The following is a 26,991-nucleotide window of genomic DNA, read 5'->3' on the forward strand; positions in this document are numbered from 1 at the left end:
AATTTCCAACAGTGTCCATAGATTCTAAACCCTTTAATTATAAAGATTTATTCAAATATGTAGCCACTCTGATATCAGGCTCCATAGGAGTCTACGTTACAAGGATATGTAGGAGGTTTTCTTGTTTTGCCTGATATTTTTTAACTGACAAACATACATTTTACCCTTTCTTTTACTCCACTCTTTGCATTCAATGCTTAATACTGCAGAGAAAGGGAGAATTATTCAGAAAAAAATCCAAAATAACTATAAAGAATATGGGCTTTTGCAGTAAATAAGTGACAATCTGCCACTCAACAAGGGGCACCCTCAAGCACTCTGCATGAATGCAAACTCAGAAGTCAACCCTCCCCTCTTGCCTTCTAAGAAAAAGACTTTTCAAGGAAAGCATTTCTGAATCAAAAAAGAAAACATGCTTTGATTCATTCCTTCCCTTTTCCCTTTCTCCGAAGCTTCAGCCTCATGCTGGTCTTTCAAATATTTCCGTCTTCCCAGCTCTCACTGGGACTGCCGTAGCCTCTGCACGGGCATGGTCTCCTGCCTCTGCTCCCAACTTGACCCCTCTAAGGCTCACTTGACCCTGTCTCCTCTGCTCAAATGCTTCCAGGCTTCCCTACTACTGCCCTCAGTTTGGCACATTTGCCCCTATAATCCTTATTACCCCCCCTTCCCACACCCTAGGCCTCATTCCAATACTGACTCTCCATTTCCTGTATACACAGGGCACTTACTCATCTCTGTGCCTATGGCCATATTCTTTCCCCCATGCCCCTATGTCCAAATCCTGACCATACTTTGAAATAAGGCAGAGGCCATCAGGTGTAAACACCCTTAAATTGCTGCCACCAAACCTGCTTCTTACCTGCATCCACCTTCTGGCTGGGGCTACCACTTTCCCACACATCTCCTTAGGGACCTCATCCCATGGATTGTCCCCACCTTCCCCTTTAACCTCAACTTCTCTACATACTTCTCATCAGCCCACTCAGATGCTATCCATTAAAAAAACTAAAAACCTTCCCCTGATCCCATCCCAACACTGTTCTCACTCTCCTACCACCACTTTCTTTAATCCTCTGGATAGGACCAAACTGCTTGGCCCTCTCCCTGTCCCCCCCCCCCCCCCCTCCTCTTTCCACACACCCCTCAACCCATTGCATTGGATTCCATCACACCACTCCCGGTTTTGTTATTTTGTAAAATGTATTGAGACCTATTTATGTCCCAAATAACTTTCCTAGTAGTGGGAGGGAAGGAGAAATCAGACATCGGCTCTTGGAGTCCGAAGGTCAAACTGATAGCTATAAACTGATAGCTAGAGCCAGTCCAGAGATATAGTTTATTTAACTTGTGCTGTTTTTTTCAAAGTACAGATTATTTGTCAAAGACAGATAAGTATGGAACAGACTGACGAATTTCAGAGGAAAGACAGGGGTGGGGTGGGTGGGAGAAGAGTGTAATATGCATTTATGCATAGTCCATGGGCACAGACAATAGAGTGGTGAAGAAGGGGGGGAGGAGCTGGGGGGGGGGGTGCAAAGGAGGTTTTAGTGGGACATGAAGAGGACATCTGTAATACTTTCAACAATAAAGGTAAATTTAAAAATAAAATTCAAAATTCTGGAGACTTCACACAAAATTCCAGACTTTGGGCTTCTATCAAAGAAGGCAGAAACTCTGGCAACACTGCTTTTTCCACAGTAAGACAGTCATCTGGGGCTGAGAAACAGCTGCCCCTCAGGGCTCCTGGTCCTCCACGGCCCCCCCCCCCCCCAAACCGTCTCTGCTTTAGCCCCTGTTATCAATAGAGTTTGAACTCTGACTTCAGATCAGTGCTGTTCAATAAATATACACATGTGAGCTACATACATAATTTTAAATTTTCTAGTAGCCACATTTGAAAAAATAAAAGGAACAGATGAAGTTAACTTTAATAATATTTTACTTAATTCAGTATATCCAAAATAATATTTCAACTGCAAGCAATATAATTAGAAATTTTACTTTCTTTGTGCAAAGGCTTTGAAATCCAGTGTGTTTTTTATACTTATGTCACAATTCCCACTGCACAAATCCAGATGCCAAAAATAGCTTTGCAGGCAGAGAGACAGAAAGAAAAATATTAAGAAAAAAATAGAAGAAAGAAGGCAGTACTAAATAAAAAGGTGGAGAAGTTAAACAGTAGGCATAGTGAGTGCTTTCAAAATTGGAGAGAAGGGAGTAGGGTCATGGAGCACTGAACGGAGCTCAGTGAGAAGATCAGCTCTAACTCCATGTCCCATCGGGAGGAAACACCCGTTTACAGGCACATGCAGTTGACTGGCAATGCAGTGTTTGGAGCGAGGCTTTAGTGTTCTATAAATAGTCTCAGCATCAGGCAGAGGATCTGCCTTGCTATGAAAAGCAACTGGCCAAGTCTCTGAACCCCAGTTCACACCCTTAGCACTCAAGCGGCAGCAGAATGGGCCAGGCTAGGGAGGGCAAGACTCCTGATCAAGACTGGGATTTTTATCAGTTGCAAGAAATTGAGTTTGAGGTAAAATGGCAATGCAGCAGGAAAGTATCTTGAGCTAAGATTCAAGAGCAGAGTTTAAGACTCGGAGATCCTAAGGTAAGGATAGTCAGCAGGTGTCTGGAATCCAGATGTGGGGGTGCAATGTTTCTATCTCATTGATGTTTCTCCTTCTCCTTTTCTCTTCTCTCTCTCTAAATCAATAAAAACATATTAAAAAGGAAAGAAACTGGTTACACTGGAAGGAAAAATCTCTGCATCAAACCTTGAATTGTTGAAGGATAATCACCACTTTTTACACCTGATTTGTAAAGAGCAATGTAAGTTAAAAGGAAAGGTTGATAGTGACAAGGAAATCAAAATGGCACATAAAGTTAATCGTGCAGGAAATAAAATATATGGTATTTTTAATGGTGCTGACAAAGTTCACAAATATAGTAAAGATTATTTGGCAAGTGAAAAAAATGACTTGAGGAAAGATGCCTCACACGAACTTTATAGAAAGATAAACTTGTCATAAATAAGTATATTTTATACTATAATTTTATGAAAACAAGGAAGCTTATCTAAAACAAGTTCTAGGATATTATTTCATTCACATTAAATAAAACCCCCAAAAGTCAATATTCAAACAATGATCCCCATTTATCAAGAAAGGGTTTTACTGGTATGTAGGATGCTTGGCTTATTGAGACAGGGAATTATGTATTTTTACTATGTTTCCCAGCAAACAAAGAAGTCAAAACAAAAGTTTCAGATTTCAAAAGATCAATGTCTCCCTTTCTAAAACAGATGTGTGCTGTGATACTGTAAATAGCTATGAATTGACAACAAAAATGTATGACCCTAATTTCTGAATCTGCAGATTTTGTCAATGCTTACAATGTTAGCCAGGCATGTTTTTTACTCTTCTTCAATGTAGAGCTGGCAAATATTTTGATAATCATCATGAGCAAAAAAATTACACTACATGTTTCCTGAGGTAAAAAAGATAGATTATTAACTAACCTTTAATTTGTGAAATCATCACTTATGTTCAAACAATGGGGCAAAAGAAAAACAAAGAGGAATGTCTGTTTTATTTCCTTCATAAATCTATTGATCCTATTTCATCCCTCAAAGTATTTATTAATTTTTCCATGAAAATGTACACATACTTACCAAAAGTAATGATATATATATATATATATATATATATATATATATATATATATATTTTTTTTTTTTTTTTTTTTTTTTTTTTTTACTGTGTTAAGAAGTTATGATGTCACCAGTACTGCCTTGGTTAAGTTTGAGCTATTTTTGCCATCACAGCAAGTAAAATACTTGAAATTAAGTAAAAAGGACCAGCAAAGATCCCTGGTTTTTTTGTGTGTTTTTTTAACACCCACTTATTTGTAATGGTGGCAGTGGCAAAACTTTAATATACTGTTCAATAATAATAACAATGGTTCCCATTGTCATAATAACACTGCTGACTTTTATTAAGCTATGTTTCAAGCCCATTTCATACAATAATTATGTTATAACACCCCCCTTTATGCAATATTTATAGTTCTACTCAAATCTGCCAGATACATGGGATAGTAACTAAAGGTTACAGGAAAATAACTTCACTCTAAGGTTACCTCTCAGTCACTCTTTTCACTCCCTTTCTCTGGAAGGACCTGAAGATGCCAGTATTTTTTAAGAATGCTACAAAACACCAAACATCACTGCATACGCTGCTCCAAAATGTCCTAAGGTCTCATCTCCCCCCGACCCCGACCCCCACATACACATTTGAAAAAGCTACTAATGTTATTTGGGGCAGCTTTTTGTAATTGTAGATTTTTAAATGGTTTTAATCATTTCTGTTAGGAATTCTTTTTTAATATGGGCCTTTCCAAGATTAAGTTATGTTCTTCAAAGTAATATTAAAGATACCTGAAAATAAATAGTAAAAAAGTATCCCCAGACACCTTTTTAAATAATTTTTGAAAGCACCGGCTTTCTTTAAAAGGTTAGCTAATGAATAAAGTGAGATCCATTTCACATGGAGACTTAATGTAAGAAGATATCTTTCCACTTTTTGTCAGGAATTTCATCCCAGTGAATGAATATTCCTCTCACTATGTTTTGAAACATTTCTATAACACCTTGAATAAAACATTTTTACTCCTTTATGAAGACAATTTTAACAAAATAAATGTAAAGGAGAAAACAATAAAAGTTTAACATTCATGATCACTACAGGCTTTTTGTTAAAATACTAAAAAATGCAATATATTCATTCCTCACTCTTTATCTTAAAATACTGATTCCCTGATTCTAGCAGAATATAATTTTAGTAACTCATCAAGACAGAATAAATAAAATTGGCATATTTTTTATATGCACACAAATTGAGAAAGCATCTTTCCCATCTGTGCTGCAGAAAATGAAATGCATCTGGTGTGACAATATGGCCCTGCACGTGAACTAGAATCAGTGGGACGAAAGGGGTTTCTTTTTTTTCCCAAGGCAGATTATTTTAAATAATGCATGTTAAATAATATGCAATACATTGTCAAATGTGTTATAGTGCATTGCAAAGGTATATTTGGCTAAAGAAAACATAATGGCATGAGGGTTGGCAGGGTCATGGGAGGTAGCTTGTTCTGATTTAATCACTGTTCAGCATTGACTTCCAAATCTCTTGCCCCAGCAACCCAATCTGATTTTTGGCTTCTCCTCAACATCTCTACCCAGTGTCAGAGTATGTGCACATATGCTGTTGGGGCTTCATGCTGGGCTAAGGGATGGAGAGGTGGGGAATGTTTGAGAACATGGTTGATGCCAGGATCAAGCAGAGAACAAGAGAAAAATTGAGCAATTTGTCTTGTTTTTTGCAACAAATGTTCTTTCTCCCTTGAAATAAAGATTGATTTTGTACTTTCATTGTCTTGTCTTTCATGTGTTCCCATCTGTTCTTGGGAACTGTGAATAAAACTGAAATCTACATGTGCTACACCCTCTATCCCATGCCCAAGAATTTTTGCAGATGATGTGCTGAGAGTGCCAGGGAAGATCTCTGAGGTATGTAGGGAGCTGTGGAAGGGTGCCCCAGAGCTAAGTCTACTCCTGGGCACCTTGGTGAGTCCTCATCCTGTTCCAGGTCCCAACCCTATTCCTTCCTCTTCCCCATTCAGAGAGGTGAGAGGCTCACTGAGTTGGGCAGAGAAGTATTTAGAGGACTCAGGAATCCTCTCTTCTGCATCAGTGAGCAAGTGCTGCTCAAACCTGGATTTGTGACTCATGACAGAGAAAACTGTCCAGTTCTCAGAGAACAAGGCTCCATTAGCAGATGTTGGAAATCACCAACAGTGCCTCTCCCCGGGACTATAACTGGCAAGGGACAAGCCCCTCAGGGCTTACTGTCCTGCCTATACCCACCTTTCACCCATTCTTTGAAAGATATTTTAGCTTTTGTATTTCTTCTGTGTCTTCACTAAAATGCTAGTTCTTTATAATTAAGAGCTTCTTTAAAACTACAGATGGTATGATTAATGTCATTTGTGAATATGACATAATAGATATGCAACGAGTGAATCACAGAGAACAAAGAACAAGTTAATATAGCTAATCCATCATAGAATTGATTCTAGGGATGCAGAAAAAAAAATCTAGAACATACATAAACTTGCAAGTATTAATTGTTAATCACTAGGACTGAATTCATCTCAGAAACATAAGTTCTAAAACTTGTCAAAGGTAACTGTAGTCATGGGGAAAAATTCTGGAGAATGACTTGACTACAAAACCTCTGTCATGTATCAACCATGTAACTCTAGAATTTCTTCAAGCATTGGTTTCCTAATCCATCAAAATGGAAACAAGAACTTTGATCATGTAGGACTGCTACAGGGATTAAATCAAGTACTAGTATGGCTATAAAGTGCCCAGTATATGGTGAAGGCACACACAATAATGTTTAGTGACTTCTCCAAAATAGGTTTAGGTCTTTTGAATATGAAATTCATATTTATACAGCAGCATTTTTTAAATAAATATTGATGGTGTCTGAAAACTTTCTGGTAAAAAATAAACATAAATACCAATTCAGAATTCTCTGCTTTCACTTTGAAAATATCTTACTTCATCCGTGACAGGTTTGGCTCAGTGGATAGAGCGTCGGCCTGGGGACTGAAAGGTACCGGGTTCGATTCCGGTCAAGGGCATGTACCTTGGTTGCGGGTGCATCCCCAATAGGCAGCAAGAGGCAGCTGATGGATGATTCTCTCTCATCGATGTTTCTAACTCTCTATCCCTCTCTCTTCCTCTCTGTACAAAATCAATAAAATACATTTTTTAAAAAGAAAATATCTTACTTCAATGAGCTGCAAAGTAACTTAGTAAGTTAACATTTGCAATAATATATCTACCATCTGATCTAATCCAGTTATTATTTGCTGTCTTATTATTCTTGACTGCAAAAGTTCATCAAAACAAATGTAAACAGTACCCCCTCTAAAATTCTTATAATTTGGCTATGTACACACTAAACACACACACACACACACACACACTTTTTAAATACATACCATGTTTCCCAGAAAATAAGACATCCTCCAAAAATAAGGCCTACCTACAGGTTTCCTTCTGAGTGAAATATAAGGCATCTCCTGAAAATAAGGACCCCCCCCAGGCTAAACATGAGAGATTTGGTCCACTAATTCTGAAAGAAATGGAGTCACAAGAAATTCACCAGGAAATTCAGGAATTGGATTGTTATGATGATGTTCCAGAAGATGATGACATGATTGTCATTGAATAAATGAGTAAATTCTTGATACTGTAGGATTCACAGTTTGTCTGGTCTGTGTTAACAACTACCATACTACCGTACCGTATACAGGTAGTAAATGTCCTTTATTTTCATTTAACAATAAATGTGTACCATATTCTTCTTCATGGAAAAATAAGACATCCCCTGAAAATAAGACCTAGCGCATCTTTGGGAGCAAAAATTAATATAAGACACTGTCTTGTTTTGGGGGAAACAGGGTAGTATTCACCTTTACTGAATTTAAAACATCCTTTTAAAATGAATTTTTCACCTTACTTTTGGGACCAGAAACAGAATTCTTTTAAATTCCTTTTCAAGATGAAGGGAAAGGTAGGTTTATTTAGGCTTTTTGTCAATAATATCCCTACCTACTCTTCTGAGAATAACTAAAAGCATTGTCTAGAACATCAGGAGTTTCCTCGAGCATCAGTAACATCAGGTTGCTGCACTCGCCTGTGTTTATGAAACAATCAAACACTCATATTCTGCTCTATTTTCTGAAACCATACTCATAAGCTATGAACAGTTTCAAATGAAAGCACATCTACTCCCATATCTTATCCTTCTAAACATAGCCTTATGTTTTCTGTAGAGTTTTAATGTACATAGCATTAATCTAACATGTCTATTCGGAGACAAAATATTGAGTTCAAATAAAGTAAGATATATTGAAAGAAAAGTTCTTTAGGTCCCTGGCAGAATGGAACTTCAAAATATTTGATAACACTAACACGATTTGATAAACTTTTACAAAAGGAGAACCTCCCTCTACAAGACGAAGGGAGTGCACACAGCGCCCAGTGGAGCACCTTAGGGGCCCTGCATACACGTGTACTCAATTCCCGTCCCACTAAACCTGCGTGACCAGAGTCAACATGATGCAGGAAGCAGCGCACTCACAACGCGGCCGTTTCAGGCGACTCTTAAATCTGAGCCAAGGCCAGAGGACCACATTCCACTAACTCGGATGAGACGCGCAGGCTGCTCACTTGTTGGGCAGCAACCCACTCGCCGCGGGAAGTTTTGGGAAGGGCGGTCGGGGAAATCAGCAAACCTCTGCTTGAAGGCTTTCCCCACGCTATTACCTCCACGTGTACCATTAAGTCACCTGTTCGTATTTCCATTCCTTCCAGCAAACCCTTTGTGCCCAAGGCTGGCTCATACATGATTGTCATCCTTTTACGTTTGGGGGTTTGTTTTCTCTTTTGACAACGTGAGACACAGTGGAGAGTCCTTCCAGAACACCTCCAAAAAGTACCCTGGATTATGTCCAACTTCATTTCTCCCCTATTTGGCGACCCTTAAAACTTCCACTTTCATGGTCAGCTCATAAAGCTGTTTCTGCCCAAAGTCAAGTCGGGGTGCAAGACTGATCTTTACTAAGCAGGTGCGGGGCGCTTCCTTCCCAGGGTTCGGTTTACGGGGGAGCTCCCCCACGGTCCCCCAAAGCTGGAGGCATGGCCCCGGGGCCCCCAGCACTCACCTGGCTGCCTTTCTCCAGGGTCCAAGGCTCCCGGGCGCCCTGTGCCCTCTCTGCCCCCGCCGCGGGGGGCGGAGGCGGCTCCAGCAGCTGCTCCAGGCTGGCGGTGCCCGGCAGGGAGGAGCTCTTCTGGTGGCACAAGTGCGCCGCGGCGCCCCGGCGCTGTGCGCCCTCATCTTGGGCACGGCTGCCCCTCGGGGGCGGCTGCGGCGAGGAGGACAGGGAAGAAGAAGCGGAGGACGAAGAAGGAGCGGAGTCCGGGGAGCGGCCGCCAGGAGGCGTCCCTGCGGCGGCGGGCCCCTTCCCCGCGGGGAGCAGGTGCTCGCGGAGCCGGCGGCGCAGCGTGGAGCCCTGCTCGCCTCTGGCGGGGCCCCCGGGCTCCAGGTGCTCCGGGGAGGAGCAGCACAGGTTGGGCTGCGAGGAGGAGAAGACGCGGTCCAGCACTTGCTTCCGTTTCTTGAAGCCGATCCACCGAGTGCCCGCGCCACCTGCTCCTCCGGCCAGTGCGTCCCGCCTGCCCCCGGGGGGTGGCAGGGAGGGCGATGGGGGGGCGGCGGGGCGCTGCTCCGGGCCCCCTGCGTGCCCGCTGCCGCCGCCGCCCTTGCCCTTGGCCGCCCCCAGCTGCAAGTTCTTCCAGAGCCGGGCCTGGAAGGAGGAGGGCGCAGCGGCAGGCTCAGAGGAGCCCGCGGCGGCTGCCTGGGGCTCCATCCTCCAGTCCCCGCTCCTCTCCCCTCCTCCTCCTCCTCCTCCGCCTCCTCCTCCTGCTCCACCGCCCTCGCCGGCTGAGCCTCCGCCCGGAGCCCTGCGGCGGCGGAGGCGGCGGCGGGGGGCGCAGCAGCAGAAGCGGGGAGCGCCCCGCCGCTTCAGGCCAGCTCCGGGGGCAGGCGCCGCTGCCTGGGCTCTCCGGCCCCTGGACTCCCGCGCTGCCTCTCCCCCCAGCACCTTCCCGGGGTGGGCTGGCTCTGTCGCTGAATCTCGGCTGCTGAGCCTGCAAAGTTTCTAGCTCCGACCTCCAAGGCTCCAGGCCACCGGAGTCCCCCAGGCCGCGCCCTGCCTCCCTCTCCTTGTGGCTTCCAGGTTCGGAGGTCCACGCCTCCCGGGTGCGCACCAGAAACTGCGCCCGGTGCCCTGCAGACAGCACCTGTCAGCGGCGGCCTCCAAACTGGATCCCTGCGAGACGCACACAACGGGAGACGTGGGGCTGAAGATTCCCGGGACCAGCAGCCCTGGGGGAGCACCCCTGGACCATCCTGCAGCTCCTAGATAGGAGGACGGGCAGGCGAGAGCCGGGTGGAGACAGGCTGCTTCCTAGGATCCAGCCACAGTAGTTCCCCGGGCAGCTCGCTCAGGGCTGCCTCTGGACGCACCAGCCAGCCACCGTCCGGTTCCGATGGAGGGAGCTGGAGCGGAGATCATGCGCCTTCCGCGGGTCCTGTCCGACTCCGGGCTTCCACAGGCGAGATGCACCCGTTTGAGTTCTGGGGCTGAACGCCGCTGCCTCCGCCTGGTTGAGCTCCAGGTCCAAAAGGAGAGTTTGATTTCTTCTGTCTTGACTTCATCTCCCTCACCCCTCCCCTCCCTTTATTTATATGTGCATTGTTTCTCCTATATTCAGGGTCCAGAGATTTCTGGAACCTGACAATAAGGCCAGCCCTAAAGTTGCAGAAAGTTTAAAGTGTCCGAGGACGTACAAGAAAGATGCGCACTGCCTCTGACCCCCATTCCAAACGCAGGGAATCTTGTTCTTTTCACTCAGTTGTATTTTCCTTTGGTTACTTCACTTGCTTCTATTTCCAAGGCACATAGAAAAGGCTTTTTTTTTTTTAGCTCATCCAGACTTTGCTTCCCCAGGGTCTTCTCATTCTAAGAGAACCTCTTGAAAGGCAGTGACACAGTACCCCTTCCCTCTTCCTTTGTCCTCCGCACCTCTGAATGTGGAAAGCATGGGAGAGTTACCTGGACTTCTTTACCCCCCCCCCGCCCCCCCGCCACGCCTATTCCAATCTCATCTAGCTAATAGTATGCCCTTGAGATGTTACCACTCTCTAACCTTTTCATTTTTCTATTTTTTCTTGCCTTTATAACAAATACTTAGAAATTTATTGAGCGCCTACTATGTATTAAGCTCTTTGACAGATTCTGGGGATGCAGTTGTAAACAATGGAAAGAGAACCCTACCCTAATGAAGCTCATCGTCCAGTGAGAGTGAATCAGACAATAAACACAATGTCTAACAGTGACAAGGCTCATGGAGACATTAAAACAGGCTTCCAGAACAGTGTCTGTGGAGGTAGGGTTGACAGCTAAATTACAGGACCAATTAAATTTGAATTTCAAATGAACAATGAGTAATTTTTTAATATACATATGTCCCAAATATTGCATGAGACATACTAAATTGCTATTTGTTGTCTATCTGAAATTCAAATTTAACTTGTCTTTTGTATTTTTATTTGCTAAATCTGGCAACCCAATAGGAAGGGTTTTTTGGGGTTTTGATGTTTTGTCGTTACTTTTTCTTACCTTATGTATATATAGAAATTCTCCCTGAGGATTTAGCTCAGTGTCTCAGACTGTTTCACAGGGGGCAAGTTGAAAGTATCACAACCACACAAAAATTACCTGACTACAGAGAGACTGATAGCCCAAAAGGAAACTGCAAATACCCAGAAGGGTTCTTCTCTCTAACACAAGAAAAGTATTTTGTTATTAGTTTTTCTAGGATATGGTAAACAAAGTATGAAGGAAAAAAAAGAAATATAGAATTACTGTAGAAAATTGAGAATAACCACTACTTCTTCCAGAATTCTTTATAAATATGTCAATTTTGTCATATTTATATGATAAGGGCCCATGGACTCATGGAGATAATTCTACATAATTCAACCTTATTTTCATATAATCTCATGCTGATGTATTCAATTGACTTTTTTACCTTAATATTTCCATTTTTCTCTTTACCAAATTTTCTCTTGATGATACTATCTCTGAGATTTCAGGTTTTCAGGTTCTGAAATTTATGACCCCAAATCACATTTCTCCATCAATATGAATTTATTTACACAACTTGAAAGAGCATATATCTCTTTCTAAACATTTGAAGTGGATTATGAAATGTGGGCTGTCCTACAAATTGTGCATTATATAAATGTGTACTAGATATGATCTCTACCATTAAGTGTCTTATTGCACTTACAAGACGATACTTATAAAAACTCTACAACACAAGGAGAAGCTGAATAGTACAGACTGATCACTATGGGGAATGAAGAGGAGTTAAGACCACTTCTGTCTTGACTAATAAAAGGTTTTTTGTTGGAGGTACCATCTGAGATAAGACCTATTGCAGGCGACAAGAGTATACTAATAAAATAGATGGCCACCTGCAAAGGCAAGCAAAATTCATGGCACATAGCAAGACTTCAATAAATGCTACCTCTTCTATTTATTACACTTTACTATCCATCTTAAATATTAACAGAAGACATATTGATTGAATTAATATGGGCATCACATATTGAAATAGAGGAGGTTGAAATAGGAAAGGTGATAGATAATGCAATATCTGAGCAGAAACCCAAAGGGGACAAAGTAATGAATCTGAAGAAAGTTTTTCCCAGAAGAGGGAACATTAAATGCAAACAGGCTGAAGCAGGAACTTGCTCAGCTTGAGGAATGATAAAGAAGACAAAGTGTACAGAACAGAGAAACAGGATGGGATACTGTAGAGATGGCTAAGGAAGCAATCACTGTAGGATTCTGTTGGCCACAATGAAGACTCTGGACTTGGGTGGAATGGAAAGCCACTGCAGGGCTTTGGCTGAGTTTCATTATAATCTAACTTGCATTTTAAAGTTTCACTCTGGCCTCTATGTTGACAATAAAGTGGAGGAGAGGAATGGGTGGGAACATAGTTTAGACAGCAGCTGTTACTGCCCCTGACAGGGAAGTGATGGCTTTGAATGAGTGGGTAGGTGAGAAGTGGTGAAACTGGTTAACTTCTAGATAGGCAATGTTTTGAAGATAGAATTGGCAGGACTATACATAGTTAGGACATGGGGTACCCAAGCATGATGCTAAATGGTTTGCATCCTTTAACATATGTCATTCTCACAGCAACCTCATTTTATAGATAAAGGAACTGACTCTGAGGCATATTAAGTGATCCTGCAAGGTCACTTCTTGTGTAATTAGCAGATTCCAGGTCCACAGGATTCCAAAGCCACACAGCTTCCTAGTTTTAAAATACATGAATAAATAGAATAAAATAATTGAAAGAAACCTCAAAGATGCACCAATCTATGTCCTTGCCCTGGGCGAGCAACAAGACTGTAGTGGAGAGAACCAGACGGCCACCTGATGAGATCAAGGACATGGATGCAAGCTCAAAAACAACATTTATGGAACTATTTGAGTTAAAGTGCCAACTAAATAGCCCTTAAGGCACCCTCTTCTCAGTAGAGTCCTGGCTGTCCCAGCTCCCAATACTGGGCCAGATGCCTTCAGGCCCTCATTTCCTCTCTCAGTCTCTGAAATAGGGATAATAACATCAGTTGGCCTGACCACACCCCACAAGGACCCAATTAAAAGTCAAATGTAGGCAGCATTTTCATTGAGTTAACTTGTCCTCAAGAGAAACATTTTTATCGCTTTGTTATATAAAAACAAAACACAAGAATAAAACTATCTTCCTTTAAGGTTTCTTCCCAACTCTTCTTATATCCAAGGGTTATGGCCATGCCTAGTCATAAAAAGCTTTCTTCTGGGCAGTCCTGTGTCCAGCTAAAAATCTGGGTTTTGCTACTGAGGAAGAAGAGGAAGGTGGATTTTGGGGAACAACAAGGAAACTCTGACACAGACCAGTAGTCATGTGACAGACTTCTTCCCTCATAAAGAAAAAGCACCAAAAAAGGATTTCTTTTTAGATCTATGTATTTTGGTATTTGTGAAATGCACGAAACTGCTGCTGCCTTCTTCTTATAAGCATGAGGATGAAGCAAACACCAGGGTTGGCAGAAAAGTGAGATGGGAACAACCCCAGTTCTTGATGATGTCACTGGGTTACAGAATCAGTCAACCCAAGGCCTTCCTTTAACTGTGATCCTATCGTCATGTAGTTATCTGTTAACTATTAATTAGAAAATTGATTTATCTAGATTTTTAGCCATTTTAAGCTGAGTTTTATATGAGTCTTTCATTGCTCTCCAGACAAATTACCACAAATTTAACTGCTTAAAACAACATCCATTTATTATCTCACAGTGTCTGTAAGTCAGAAGCCTGGGTGCAGTGTGGCTTAGCTGGCTCCTGGGTTTCAGGTCTCACAAGACAAACATCAGAGTGTTGGGAGGGCTATGCTCCTTTCTGGAGGCTCTGGAGAAGAATCTGCTTCTAAACCCATTCAGATGGCTGGCAACATTAATTTCTGCACCCTCGTGGGACTGAGATCCCCATTTCCTTGCTGGTTTCCAGGAAATGGGGGGAAGGGGAGAGGCACACTTAGCTTCCAGAGGCTGCCTTCATTCCTTGGCTCATGGCCTCTTCCTAGTCTTCGAAGTCATCAAAGGCAGATTGAGTCCTTCTCACACTTCAAAACTCTCAGACTTCTTCTTCTGCCTCGTATCTCACACTGGCTCTTCAACCTTTTTCTAAATTTAAGGGCTTATGTGATCACCTTGGGCCACCTGGAGAATCCAGATTAATGTCCCTATTTTAAGGCCAGTTGATTAGAAAACATAACTACATGTACAAAGCCCCTTTAGATCTGTAACTATACTAGCATTGATTGACTAACTAGGAGACAGAAGTCTTTAGGAGGCACATCTTTAGGGTTTTGCTTACCCCAAGTTCCCTAGAGCCCAAAGCATCCTGATTGGCATGTCCTTGTTGTAGACCAGAAGAAAGGACACATCTTCCCAGATTGCCTCATTCACAGTGTTAACCCAAGAGGAACTGGCTCAGTGTTGCACAGTAACAGCATTAAGACAGACCAACATTCATTAACTATAAGAACACTGAGAGGCTTGCTAAACAGGGCAGACCCTCCTCTTTGCTCTGCCCATTTTGCTAATTAGAATCATGCTGTTCCCCCATTTCCTCCTCACGTGATGTTTCCCAGGTTCCAATTGGTGTTTTCTCTTTTTCAAATCCAATTCCTTAATTCACACATTTTTCTCTGAGTGAGATAAAATGGTTATTTAAGAAATATACACGATTGATTTCAAACCAGTGCCTGAAAATTTAGCTGCTTTTCTGGCAAGCCCTTTTTTCAAAATGCCTGCCTAGAAAATATACAAGTAAGAACTAGTTAGAAGTTAACTCTTGTAGAGTTTTATTCTGAGATGAAGTTCTCTCTGAATCTTATGAGAAAAATAGGAAATGGAAGGAAAGATGGATTAGCTAAATGTGTACAAAAGTATCCTTGGGAAGATAAAATCAAGTATAATGTCTTTTATGAAGAAAATTACCTTGAATAAAACCACATTGGCTAAAATAGGTTTCTCAGACCTTGATTTACAGCCTGTAAGTCCATCCCCCAGGTTTATTAACATGTAATTGCAGCATTGTTAGAACCAACAATAAAGGTTAGTAATAGCCAAGAAAGGGGAAAAGTTGAATGCTATTTACATAGAAATGATTATATAAATTGTGATTTATCCATGTTCTGAAATTCTGTGCAGCATCCAAAAAGAAAGGGATATATCAATGTGTTCAAATAAGAAAGATCACCAGAATATTGCCGAGTCAACAAATCAGGTTGTAAATTGATATTTATCATATGACAGCATATTTACATTTATAAATAAATAAATTCACAAATAAAAATCAGCAGATTGCTTTCCTGACAAGAGATCTCTTCCTGGCTTAGAAGAGAGAAAGAGAGAGAGAGAAAGAATCTGGTCTCTCTTCCTTTTCCTGTATGGACACTAATGCCCAACACAAAGGCCTTACCCCTCAAGACCTCATCTAAACGTAATTATCTTCCAGTCTATTTACCCCAAAATACCAGGGGTTGGGGGTAGGATTTCAACATATGAATTTGGGGAAAGACAAAGATACCAATATTTTTATATTCATTGCATGAGAAGATATTGCTTCCTCCTGAGAATAAGCCAAGACGAATAAATATTATTTTATTTGAATGAACTTTTCAGTGACCATGTGACAAGTGATAGTTTTGATATCAAACTGGCATATGCCATCACAAAAAATTTAAAAAAATAAAAAGCTCTTGAGATGACTGTGGATTTGCTGGTTATTGCCAGGTTCACACCCTGGAATTTACAGTTTAAATCTATAAATAAAAATTGATAGAACTGGTATTATATAACTTTGTCAAATATTGACTGAGTTTGGTTTTAAAATATTAATTTTATTTTAATATATTTTATTGATTTTTTACAGAGAGGAAGGGAGAGGGATAGATAGCTAGAAACACTGACTAGTTGCCTCCTACACACCCCCCACTGGGGATGAGCCTGCAACCAATGTACATGCCCTTGACTGGAATCGAACCTGGGACCCTTCAGTCTGCAGAATGATGATCTATCCACTGAGCCAAACCAGTTTTGGCTTAAAATATTAATTTTAAATGCATTTTAACAATCTTTGTTTATGATACTGTGCAAATGATTTTGAAGCAACTATTTTTCATTGCTTTGCTTAACTAAATTAATTTTACAGTGAAAAGAGATGAAATCAATAAGAGGTAAATGGGAAGAGAGAATAGATAACACTTAGGTTGAACCCATTGAAAACAGTAAATACAATTGCTTTTTACCGATATAACTTTTACATGCAATGAGTACAAAAGCATGTTAGTTTAGAAATCAGTTGGTCAACTTGAATTAGAGGTGACTCTACTATTTTACTGTAGAAGACCTGGTGATGTAAGTTTGCATTTACTTCAGCCAAGGCTTTTATTTTTTTAGAGTTTTTTTTTATTATTCTTATCATTTGTTCTCTCTGGTAGTAAATTGAACTAGGAAGACTGAGTGACATGAGTAACTTTTAAGACTATTTCAAATTTTAAAATGCAATAAAAGGACCCAATAAATCAATTCAGCATACATAAGTACTTCCAGAGTACAGAGATTGTCTTAAGTAGACACAAAGATGAGTCATGCCTGATCTTTGCCCTTGCAGAGCGTATATTCTAGAAAGGGAACTATGACACACGCATAAATAACTATTAAATAATAAAGAATGATTTATTTTCTTTAAGGGAAAGAAAAGATGGTGGAGGAATAAAGAAGGAAAAACTTTTGGCTGGCAGATTGGGGGCCAACTGATATGAGTCAGGAAGTTTTCACAACTAGTATAGCTCTTGAGCTACTAGTAAGCCTTAAAAAACTTTTTGACCAGTGGAGAGGAGGAGCAGGAATGCAAAATGGAGAAAAGAGAAAAGAAAATAAGTAAAAGCACAATGGTAGAAAAATAAGATCATGGACAAAAATCAGCAAATAATCTAGTTTGTCCAGCTTACTTTGGCAAATGTTTGAGGTTGGGAGAGCCATATATTATGTTCAAGCAGGATATTGCCATACTTTGTACAGTATGCTCAATTTATACAGCATGTTCAAGTAATGGAGAATCACTAGATTGGTTTTTATGTGTAGCAGTGACATGGTTAGAGCTGTGCTTTAGAGATTACACTTAAAGGGCAAGACCAGAAGATGAGAGAATGGTTATGAATTGCAATGGCAAGTAAAAAGGGTCTTAGAGCCTTGGTTATAATCAAAAGAAGAGTCTTAAAACCCAAGGGCAAGTGAAAATAATACATATTGAGGTCTTATTTTATTGTAGGTGTTTTACATATGAGTTTTTATAATTATCACAAGAATCCTAGGAGGGAACATTATCCTTCTTAACAGAGGCTAAGAGAGATTAATAACTTGTTAAGTATGTCTGAATTGAAAGTGCATATTTTTTCTAATGTACCTAAGGCCTTCTGCAGTAAAATTGACAGGAGTTGCTCATTGATTAATTTTGTGGAACAAGAGAAAGAGATGAATAAAGGATGACTCTGGCTTTGACTATGAGTGACAGAGAGGTTGGAGGTTGAAAGAGAAGTTAGGGTGCTTCACTGAGCTGGAAAAAGTTTAGCTAAATCAGAAAGCAAGTCTAATTAAGCAAGTTTATTCTCTCTCTCTCTCTCTCTCTCTCTCTCTCTCTCTATATATATATATATATATATATATATATATATATAAAGCTATATACATAATGATTAAATTCTAGAGGAAAAAAATAGATTTAGGAGGTGGATGATAGTCCAGTTTTAGACACTTTGAATTTGCATCAATTCAAAAGTTTTCATCTATATTTATTGTATCTAATTTCTGTCACCCACTATCTGTTATTCACTAGCTCAAATCAGGCTTTCACCCCTACAATTTTATCAAAACTGCTCGTGTGAAGATCACCTACAACTACCTCATTGTTAAATCCAATGGCCAATTCTCTACTCACTCTCAAATTATCAGCAGTATTTGATGCAACTGTGCTCTCTTTCCTTCCTAATTTTTGTTTTCATTTTTTAAGATCTTGTTCTCTCTTACTTTTCCTTCTGCCTCACAGATGAATGTCTTAGTCTCCTTTGTTGGTCCATCATCTCCTCTCCAAACTTGTAATGTTGTAGTGCCCCAGAGCTCAGTCTTCAGTCCTTTTGTCTCTTCTATCCATGCTCATCCTCTTGGTCATCTCATCAAGAGTCATGGTTTTAAATACTATCTATGTGCCACCAATGGCCATGTTTTTATTTCTATACCCATTTTAAAATGCTTTACCATGGGATGGAATAAGATGGTTAAACAAATAATGATACATCAACCAATGAAATGCAGTATCTTCATTAAAATTAAAAATCGGTAAGCTGTTAATATTGTAAGTGGAAAGATGTAACATAATGGTGTTCATTTTTAAAGTGCAAAATATAATATGCATCTGTTTAAAATTATTACAGTTTATTTATTTGAAGTCTGCTTTCTTCAAAATATATTTGGTCACTTTGAAGGATATAATAAGACATGGCATGATAATATAAATTAGAAGAAATTTTAAAAGGAAAAGAAAATAAGTTATAACTATGAAAAACATTAATATCTAAGCTAATGAAATTCGGAAGTTAATTTAATGAAATAAAGTGTTATGTTCCCTGAGTTGTTTTTTCTGTAAAGTCAAGTACAAAATAAAAATATTTTTCAGGTGCAGTTCATGGAAAATGCTCCGAATAACTTTATGAAAGAAATTGTTTTTCTGAGACAAAAGATGTGCTCTGAGCTCATAGGACTAGTGTTTTGGGGGTATATGCTTTGACTATCAGAAAACTAAGGACATTGCTGTAAGCATGATTCTTTGGGTATTGGTCCCTTCTTTTTAAATGTAAATTCTATCAATATAAATTAAACAAACATGGGAATCCAATATATTACATAAAACACTACTTCTGTCTTCCTCTCTTAAAAACAAAAACAAAAGAAAAAAACAAGCTCTAGTCCTGGTCATTTTGGCTCTGTGGTTAGTGTGTCACCCTGTGGACCAAAGAGTCTTGGGTTCGATTCCCTGTCAAGGGCTTATTCCTTGGTTGCAGCTTCAGTCCCTGGCCCTGGTCAGAGTGTTAGTGGGAAGCAACCAATTGATGTGTCTCTCATCAATGCCTCTCTCTTTTTCTCCCTCTCTTTCCTCCCTCCCTTCTAGTCTCTCTAAAAAATCAATAGGAAAAATAGCCTCAGGTGAGGATTTTAAAAAAGCTCTCAAAAGTAGTGTCTGCTTTGTACTTTGGGGATAATTATTCCCCCATTGCTGAAACAAGCTTTTCCTGGTTCTAACAAAGCACAGCACATTTAGAGGTAAATTACAATTGACTCAGCAAATCACATTAAGTGCTAAATTTATCTGGATAATCCAAAACAACTAAGAGGAAATAAATGTTTTTTAGTTCTTAAGAAACTAGAATTCTCAATACCTCAGCAAAGTATTTTAACCCAATGAAAGTGTTCCAGAGAAGAGAGACTAAAATATATATCACTACAACTTGGCATGTAGTTCATACTAATTGCATTTTAGTCAAATTAACTATGAGAAGAAAATGACTCAAAGCTTCTAATATATTTAACTGTCTTCAAGATCACTAAGTCCCCTTAGGTTTTTTTCTTGCTTTTAATAAAGGAGTATATTCTTTCTTATAGAAAGAATAATGACTTCTGGGAGGATTGAAGAGAGGATGAAGGCCAGTGAGAAAGTTGAGCATCTTCCATATATAAATCCTTTGATGCCAAGGAAGCAACAAAGAAAGAAGAGCATTAGTGAGTGGCCCAGGTCCAAACAAGGACTCCGGAAAGCAAACCCAGCAGGAAAGACAGGATGCGCAGGTATGGCCCCATTCAGCTAGAGATCAACCGGCCTCTTGTAAAATGGTCCAATCTGCCTGATGACATAATCCCCAACCAGCATCCTTTGCAGTTCATTTCTAAATCACAAACACCATAGGAGAATGAATCCATTGAGACCAGTCTCAGGAATATCCCTAAATACCAACCTGTTAACCATTTATCAGCTTCAGTTTCCTGGACTTTTTCAATTGCAGACCATCCCTTTTTATCTTGTCTTTTAAGGCACTTTCCCCCCGCCCCCTGGCATCAGATTAACAGCCTTCCTTTCCATGAACTTTAAATGTATGATGTCTACTATGATTAATATAAAAAAATGCTTATGAGAAATCTATGGTTTAATTTCCACCCTCTGTATAAAAGTGTTTATTCTAAATGTTATCATTTAAAAGATTTTGTTAAGAGTTTAATTTCTAGGAGGCTGGAACCAGGAGAGCAGGGACCATGTCTATTTTGTTCACCACAGTATAGACATCACTTAACAGTGTTGATAGGACAGTGGCTCAACGTTTAGATTCCCAGTGTTGGGTCCACTACAGCCTGAGACAGCAAGACAGAGTATGATACTGTGCAAATCAATCACCTGCCTTTCATCCTGTCAGCACAGTGCAGGCAACTGACAACATGGACGGAACTAGGCCTTTGGGACATCCAGAGCTGGCCTCAAGCTTCTTCTGTCACACACTAATGTGATCAAAAAGTCCAAGACTCTCACTTTCTGGGACTAGTCTTTCTTTGACTATTTAAATAAAATGGCATACTCTGAGAGAGGTCCAATACCTCCCCAATATTTCTGAGGATTTTAGGAGAGACCTTCACGTTTCCATTCTTGCTCTGGGTTTGATTTTCAACCCCCATTCATATCTGCTCTCCTATAACTGCTCTCCTTTCTCTTCCTCAGTTCACCCTAAACATGAGCCACACAACAACACCCTATCAACACAAGACTCCTAAGTATAACAAGGTTTACTACATTTTGCAGCAACCAAGAATAATCCAACATAGTGAAAAAAAACAAACAAAACACACACACACACACACACACACACACACACACACACAACCTTTGAATTCAATGCAGATCTCACCTGCTTTGACCAATTCAGATGATCTTTTCTTCCTCAGATTCTGATTTGCTACTGGGTGTCTTGTTGGAAGCCGCCCATTGCCTTCACTAGCAGAGAGGTGTGGACAAGGAACCAGCAAGGCTGGCCAATCTTGAAGTTCTGAAAGGTCAGAGCCAAGCACCCACTGTTTAGTTGAGACAATGGTAGCTGAAGCAACTTCCCACCTTTTAGTCTTATGTAAATCCCTACAGATGGGCCATCATGGAGCTATTACTGGAACCGCCTGCCTAAGAGCTATGGGAGGATCCCAAACCTGAGTAAAAGGGATTCCAAGGCCAGAGCAAAGTGGAGTCCTTCCCCTTGAGTTGGGCTCCCGCCTGGCCCCCAATTCCCAAATTCATATTTTCTTGTCTAGTCTCTTTCATTTGTGTGCAGCCTCCTCTAGAACCCGAACCCTGAACCACAGAACGTGGGGTGGACACTTGTAACTGGAAGCCCAACGTGGGGCACTGGCAGTGCCTCGCCATATTTGGTCTCCCTGTAGTCTTCCTTTCTCTTCATTTATCTTTTGTCCAGAAATCCTGTCTTCCTCTCCAGTCACTAGAGATGAACCTAAAAATGTGTTACTTTGTTATGCAGAGCCACTCCATTTCTCAAATTCATCTTAGACTAGTTGTTAGTTCCTTTACAACCAGTAAAAATTCATCTTAGACTGGTGGCTGGTTCCTCTACAACCAGAACAAGCTCTCTTCCCTGGAAATGAAATATATTGCTGTCTTGGAATGTTAATGCAATGACTGTAGCCATCTTTTTGAACAGCATTTTTTTTTTCTTTCCATGACCATAGCCACATGATTGTGTGCAAGTCAATTAATTTTTCTGAGCCTCAGTTTATTTTTCTACTTCATTTAGTTGTTATGAAAATTGAATGTAAAAGCCCAGCCTGGCACTTGCCAAAGTGATAGTTGCTAACATTATTAGTCATTGGGAATTTCCCTGGGAAAGGGTAATTAATAATGGTACCACTTTGAGCAGTATTAGCCAATACCCTCAACCAGGAGCTGACGTGCCAGGCTGAAGCTGAGGGTACCACACTCTGGCACCAGGGACTGCATTTCCTGATCCCTTGGATATCACATTTTCTGGCAAATACCTAGTTAGAAATTTTAAGCAAATCGGCACTTCCAAGAACTATAAATATCACCACCACCTCCCAACAGCAGGGATGGTGTTTTATCTTGCTTATGTTGTTTACTTCTTTCTCTCAGAGAAGAGAACCGAGCTGGACAGAGGCCCAGCTATGTGCTACACGCTTTTGCAATCCCCTGCCTACCATTGTATATCTGCTCTGAGAATAAACTCCAGTCACAGTTTAACAAGGATTTTAATTTCCCAACAAAACAAAAGTTATACCATAATCTGCAAATCATTTCAGCTGACAGATTAGTTCATGTCAGTTAATGTCAATAAAAAAGGAGCCAAATTTAAGATGAATACCAGGGACTTTAATCAAGTCCCATCAGCCTGCTCTTTGTTCCAAGTTTATCCTCACATCACAGTGACCCAAGGTTTTCTTTAGACAAAGATGTTGTTCTCTACCTCCCCCTCCTCCTCTCCATTCTCTTCTCCTTTTCCTTCTGTAGCTCCCTCTCTCTCTCTCATATCTTTTTTATACATTCCAGGATGATTTTTATTCTCATAGGCCTTTCTCTGAACCATATCATAGGCATTTACTTAAAAAGGAGATGACCTAATTATCTTTGGCTTTGTGGCACTGTCCTGGGCACTGATACATGCCAGGCTCTCTACTGTGTGCTTTACATGCATAATCACTTTACATGCATAATCTCAATTTCTTTCCCAGCAACACAATGAGCTAGATGGTCTACCCATTTTAAAGACAGAAGACATACTCAGAGAAGATAAGGTACTTGAGTAGTGTCCAAGTCAAGTCCCCTGGTTTTCACCACTTTTACTAGAACACCAGACGCTGGCATGACCTGAGCCTTTGCTCTACAATTTACAATGAATGTACATCTGCACATTAGCTCAAAGGAGATTCCTAGTTATAATGAAAGAATTCTACACTTCTTAGTGTGAAACTGTTCAGAGTCTACATGTATTTCCAAATATTCTCATCTCCACCTAACTAGGGATAGTGTGGCATTCTTCTGGAATGCTGGAATAATCTACCATTTCTGGCTAATTTGATAAATTATAAGGTGCTATCTGGTACTACATGGGCAATTAACATATTTAGAGCCTAGCGGCTACCTCAGCAATGGAGTAATCAATCATTCCCAGCCTCTGTTCTTTCCAGTTCAGCCTACATCATGGTGCCTTTTACTGTTTTAATTCCCTACTCAATTTCATGCCTTAAAAATTACCTTTCTCCCTCTGAAGTGCCTCTGTTTAACATTCAAGGCCATGTACAATCTAGTCGCAGTGCAATATTTCAGCTTCATCTTCCACCAGCCCCCACACCTGGATAGCTTTTCAGTCAAGGTGCCACTCACATGACCTTTGCTCTACAATTTACAAGGAATGTCTGAGTTCAGGGTGGAATGGAGAGTAAATTTATCTTCAATAAAAAGCAACAGAATGTTACACACAATGTGGAACCACTTATTCCTACTAGAGTGGCTATAACAAAAAAAAATGGTAAATAACAAGTATTGGCAAGGATATAGAGCAACTGGAGCCCTCATGCATTGCTAGCAGGATAGTAAAATGGTACAGCCATTAGGAAAATAGTGTGGTGATTTCTCAAATGGTTAAACATAGAACTACCATGTGACTCAGCAATTTTACTCTGATATATATATATATATATATATATATATATATATATATATATATATACTAGTTGAAAGGAGGGACCTGAACTGATATCTTTATACCAACATTCATAGCAGCATTACTCACAATAGCCAAATGGGGGAAACAACCAAATGCCCATCAATAAATGAATGAATAAACAAAATGTGGTATATACAAACAATGGAATTCAGCCATAAGAATGAAATTTGTGCTACAATATAAATGCACTTTAAAAGCATTACACTTACCTAATCAATCAATCAATCAATCAATCAATCAATAAAAGCATTACACTTATTATAATAAGCCAGACATGAAAGGCCAAGTATTTAATGATTTAATTTTTATGAAATGTCTGGAATAAGCAAATCCATAGAGACATATACCAGACTAGACGCTCAGTGCATGACATTTGTGCACTTGGGGGAAAAGAGGGGTGGTCCTTCAGCCCGGCCTGCGCCTTCTCACAGTCCGAGAACAGCCGGCAGTCAGACATCCTTAGTGCTATCCTGGAGGTGGGAGAGGCCAGCCGTGAGCCAGGCTTCTGGCTGAGGGGCACTCCCCCTGTGGAAGCACACTGACCACCAGGAGGCAGCTCCTACATTGAGCGTCTGCCCCATGGTGGTCAGTGCATGTCATAGCAATCGGTTGTTTTGCCATTTGGTTGATTTGCATATTAACCTTTTAATATTTAGGATTAGTATAATAGTTTCCAGGGGCAGGGATCAGGGGAATTGAGAGTGACTGCTTAATGGGTATCAAGTTTCCTTTTGGGGTGACGAAGATGTTCTGGAACAAGGTAGGGCTGATGGATGCACAACATTATAAATGTACTAAATGCCACTTTAATGCGAATTGTACACTTTAAAATGTTTAAAATGATACATTTTACGTGCATTTTATTACAATAAAAATTTTAAAAGTCTTCAGAAATGACTTATAGACACTGCTCTATTTACTCAGTAACTCATTTATCCAAGCATACTTGCCTTGAGGAGAGATGCACTCCGAGCTAATGCAACTAAAGTTTATTTGAAATCGATAAAAACAAAAAGTAGCATCAAGTAATGTCCAAGCAAAAGAACTGGGTCCTCATTTTTTGTTATTAAAACTCTAGGCATTTTCTGCTGACATGGCTCAGTGGTTGAACATCGACCTATGAATCAGGAGGTCACAGTTCAATTCTCAGTCAGGGCAGATGACCAGGTTACAGGCTCAATCCCTAGTGTGGGCATGCAGGAGGCAGTTGATCAATTATTCTTTCTCATCATTGATGTTTCTAGCTCTCTCTCCCTTTCCCTTTCTCTCTAAAATAAATTTGTATATATATATATCCTAGAGGCCCAGTGCATGAATTTGTGCACTGGTGGGGTCCCTTGGCCTGGCCAGCCATAGGGGCCATCTCACTCAGTCCCGATTGGGGCTGATGAGGGCCGGATGGCTGGGGAGGGACTGAGGAAGGGCTCTAGGGCATGTCTGGCCCTCTAGCCCATTCCCATGGGCCAGACCCCAGCAGCAAGCTAACCTACCAGTCAGAGCATCTTCCCTCTGGCGGTCAGTGTGTGTCACAGCAACTGGTTGAGCAGTCAATTGAATGGTTGGCCAATGGGTCAGACATTTAGCATATTATGCTTTTATTATATAGGATTATATATGATTATATAGGATTCTTGAAAAGCTTCATGACAGTGAGCTTGAGCCCAATCTCACCATGAATAGTAACATTTCAGACATTTATCCATTGCCACTAATTACCTATTAATCTATATTCTTTATTAATCAGTAATAAAGAATGAAAAATACTTTGCAATCTATGCAAACCTAAAGGTAAGGATAGCCTTGGTACATTCTCACTTTTCAGAAACTGGTAAACAACTATAAAAGTTGTTCAGCAAAACAAATCCAATTCAGCAGTTAGTTCCTATAAAAATGGATTTTCTTTCCAAACAACTTAGGACAAATATAATCAAAAAAGAAAACATGCACTCCTTTTATCATTTGGAGCAATATGCTGCATAAAATTTACAATAGTTAGAACTTCAGCCATTTATTGAGATATAATTGGTTGGAACAGAGAAGCAAAGAAAAACATTGTACAATTTAATGTTTCTCAGTCTTCCCCGTTATGGTTATTGCTTTTTGAATATCAGTTCTGATTCCAGGACGTTTCAAATTTATTCATTCAAATATTATTATCTGGAGGCATGCTGGATGCTAGGCAAGATAGAACACAAACTGCATGGGAGAAAGAGCCGTGACTTTTTGAAACTAGAAGATTCAAATTAAAATCCTTCTTCTGATTTTTTTCTAGCTGAAAAAATAAGTTCCTTCATCCTGGTCCTACATGACCCCCATTTGTAAAATGGGAATGACAGAACCATCTGTCCTATCTACTTCACGAGGTTGCTCTGAAGATTAAAATGAGATTTATATCGCAGATTCTTGCAAAGTCTCAGGAATTAACAGCACCGGCACCTCTGGAATAGATGAATGGGACCCTGGCAAGAGAAAGACTTCCTGGAAGTCTCCTTAAGAAGTTAGGGCTTGTGGTCCTCGCTTTCCCATTCTACCAGGCCAGCTTCTCGATCTCTCACACACCAGCAGAAGGCAACACAGAACCCACCCAGCAAACAGATAGTAAAAAGGCCTTAATGACATGGACACCAGACTCTACAGAATGCTACCTGTTTTATTGACAAGTATTTTATCACCTGTGCCTATAACAATGTTTGACACACAGGAGGCACTTGGTAAATATTTGCGCTTCAGATGTAGCATTATCCCTAGGCTTTTCAATTACATGGGCCAATCATTTTTTTTTTTTTTTTTTAATGACTAAGCCATTTGGAGTCTGATTTCAGTCATTTGCAACTAAGGTCCTATCTGAAATACCATCCTGCTAAATAAATCCACCT

At 40.4% G+C, this 26,991-nt stretch overlaps 1 protein-coding gene and 1 long non-coding RNA gene across 23 annotated transcripts in view; one reads left to right on the forward strand and one right to left on the reverse strand.

Moving 5' to 3' along the window:
* The window catches only part of MCTP1 (multiple C2 and transmembrane domain containing 1), a gene marked incomplete at its 3' end in the record, with an annotated part of 425,829 nt that extends 415,370 nt beyond the window's left edge, over window positions 1-10,459 (reverse strand). For 18 of the 22 annotated variants that reach the window (XM_084882647.1, XM_084882645.1, XM_084882668.1 and 15 more), the window contains exon 1: window positions 8,803-10,459. In XM_084882647.1, coding sequence (XP_084738773.1) covers window positions 8,803-9,507 — 705 coding nt within the window. In that variant the 5' untranslated portion in view covers window positions 9,508-10,459. The remainder of the gene's footprint in view (window positions 1-8,802) is intronic. The other 4 variants (XM_084882644.1, XM_084882666.1, XM_084882650.1 and 1 more) reach the window with 2 other exon arrangements.
* The window catches only part of LOC311622019, a 1,104,806-nt gene that overhangs the window by 1,000,933 nt on the left and 76,882 nt on the right, over window positions 1-26,991 (forward strand). The gene's annotated exons all lie outside the window — the stretch shown is intronic.

The sequence above is a fragment of the Pipistrellus hanaki genome, assembly GCF_964339955.1.
Source record: "Pipistrellus hanaki genome assembly, chromosome: 4".
NCBI classification, from domain to species: Eukaryota; Metazoa; Chordata; class Mammalia; order Chiroptera; family Vespertilionidae; genus Pipistrellus; species Pipistrellus hanaki.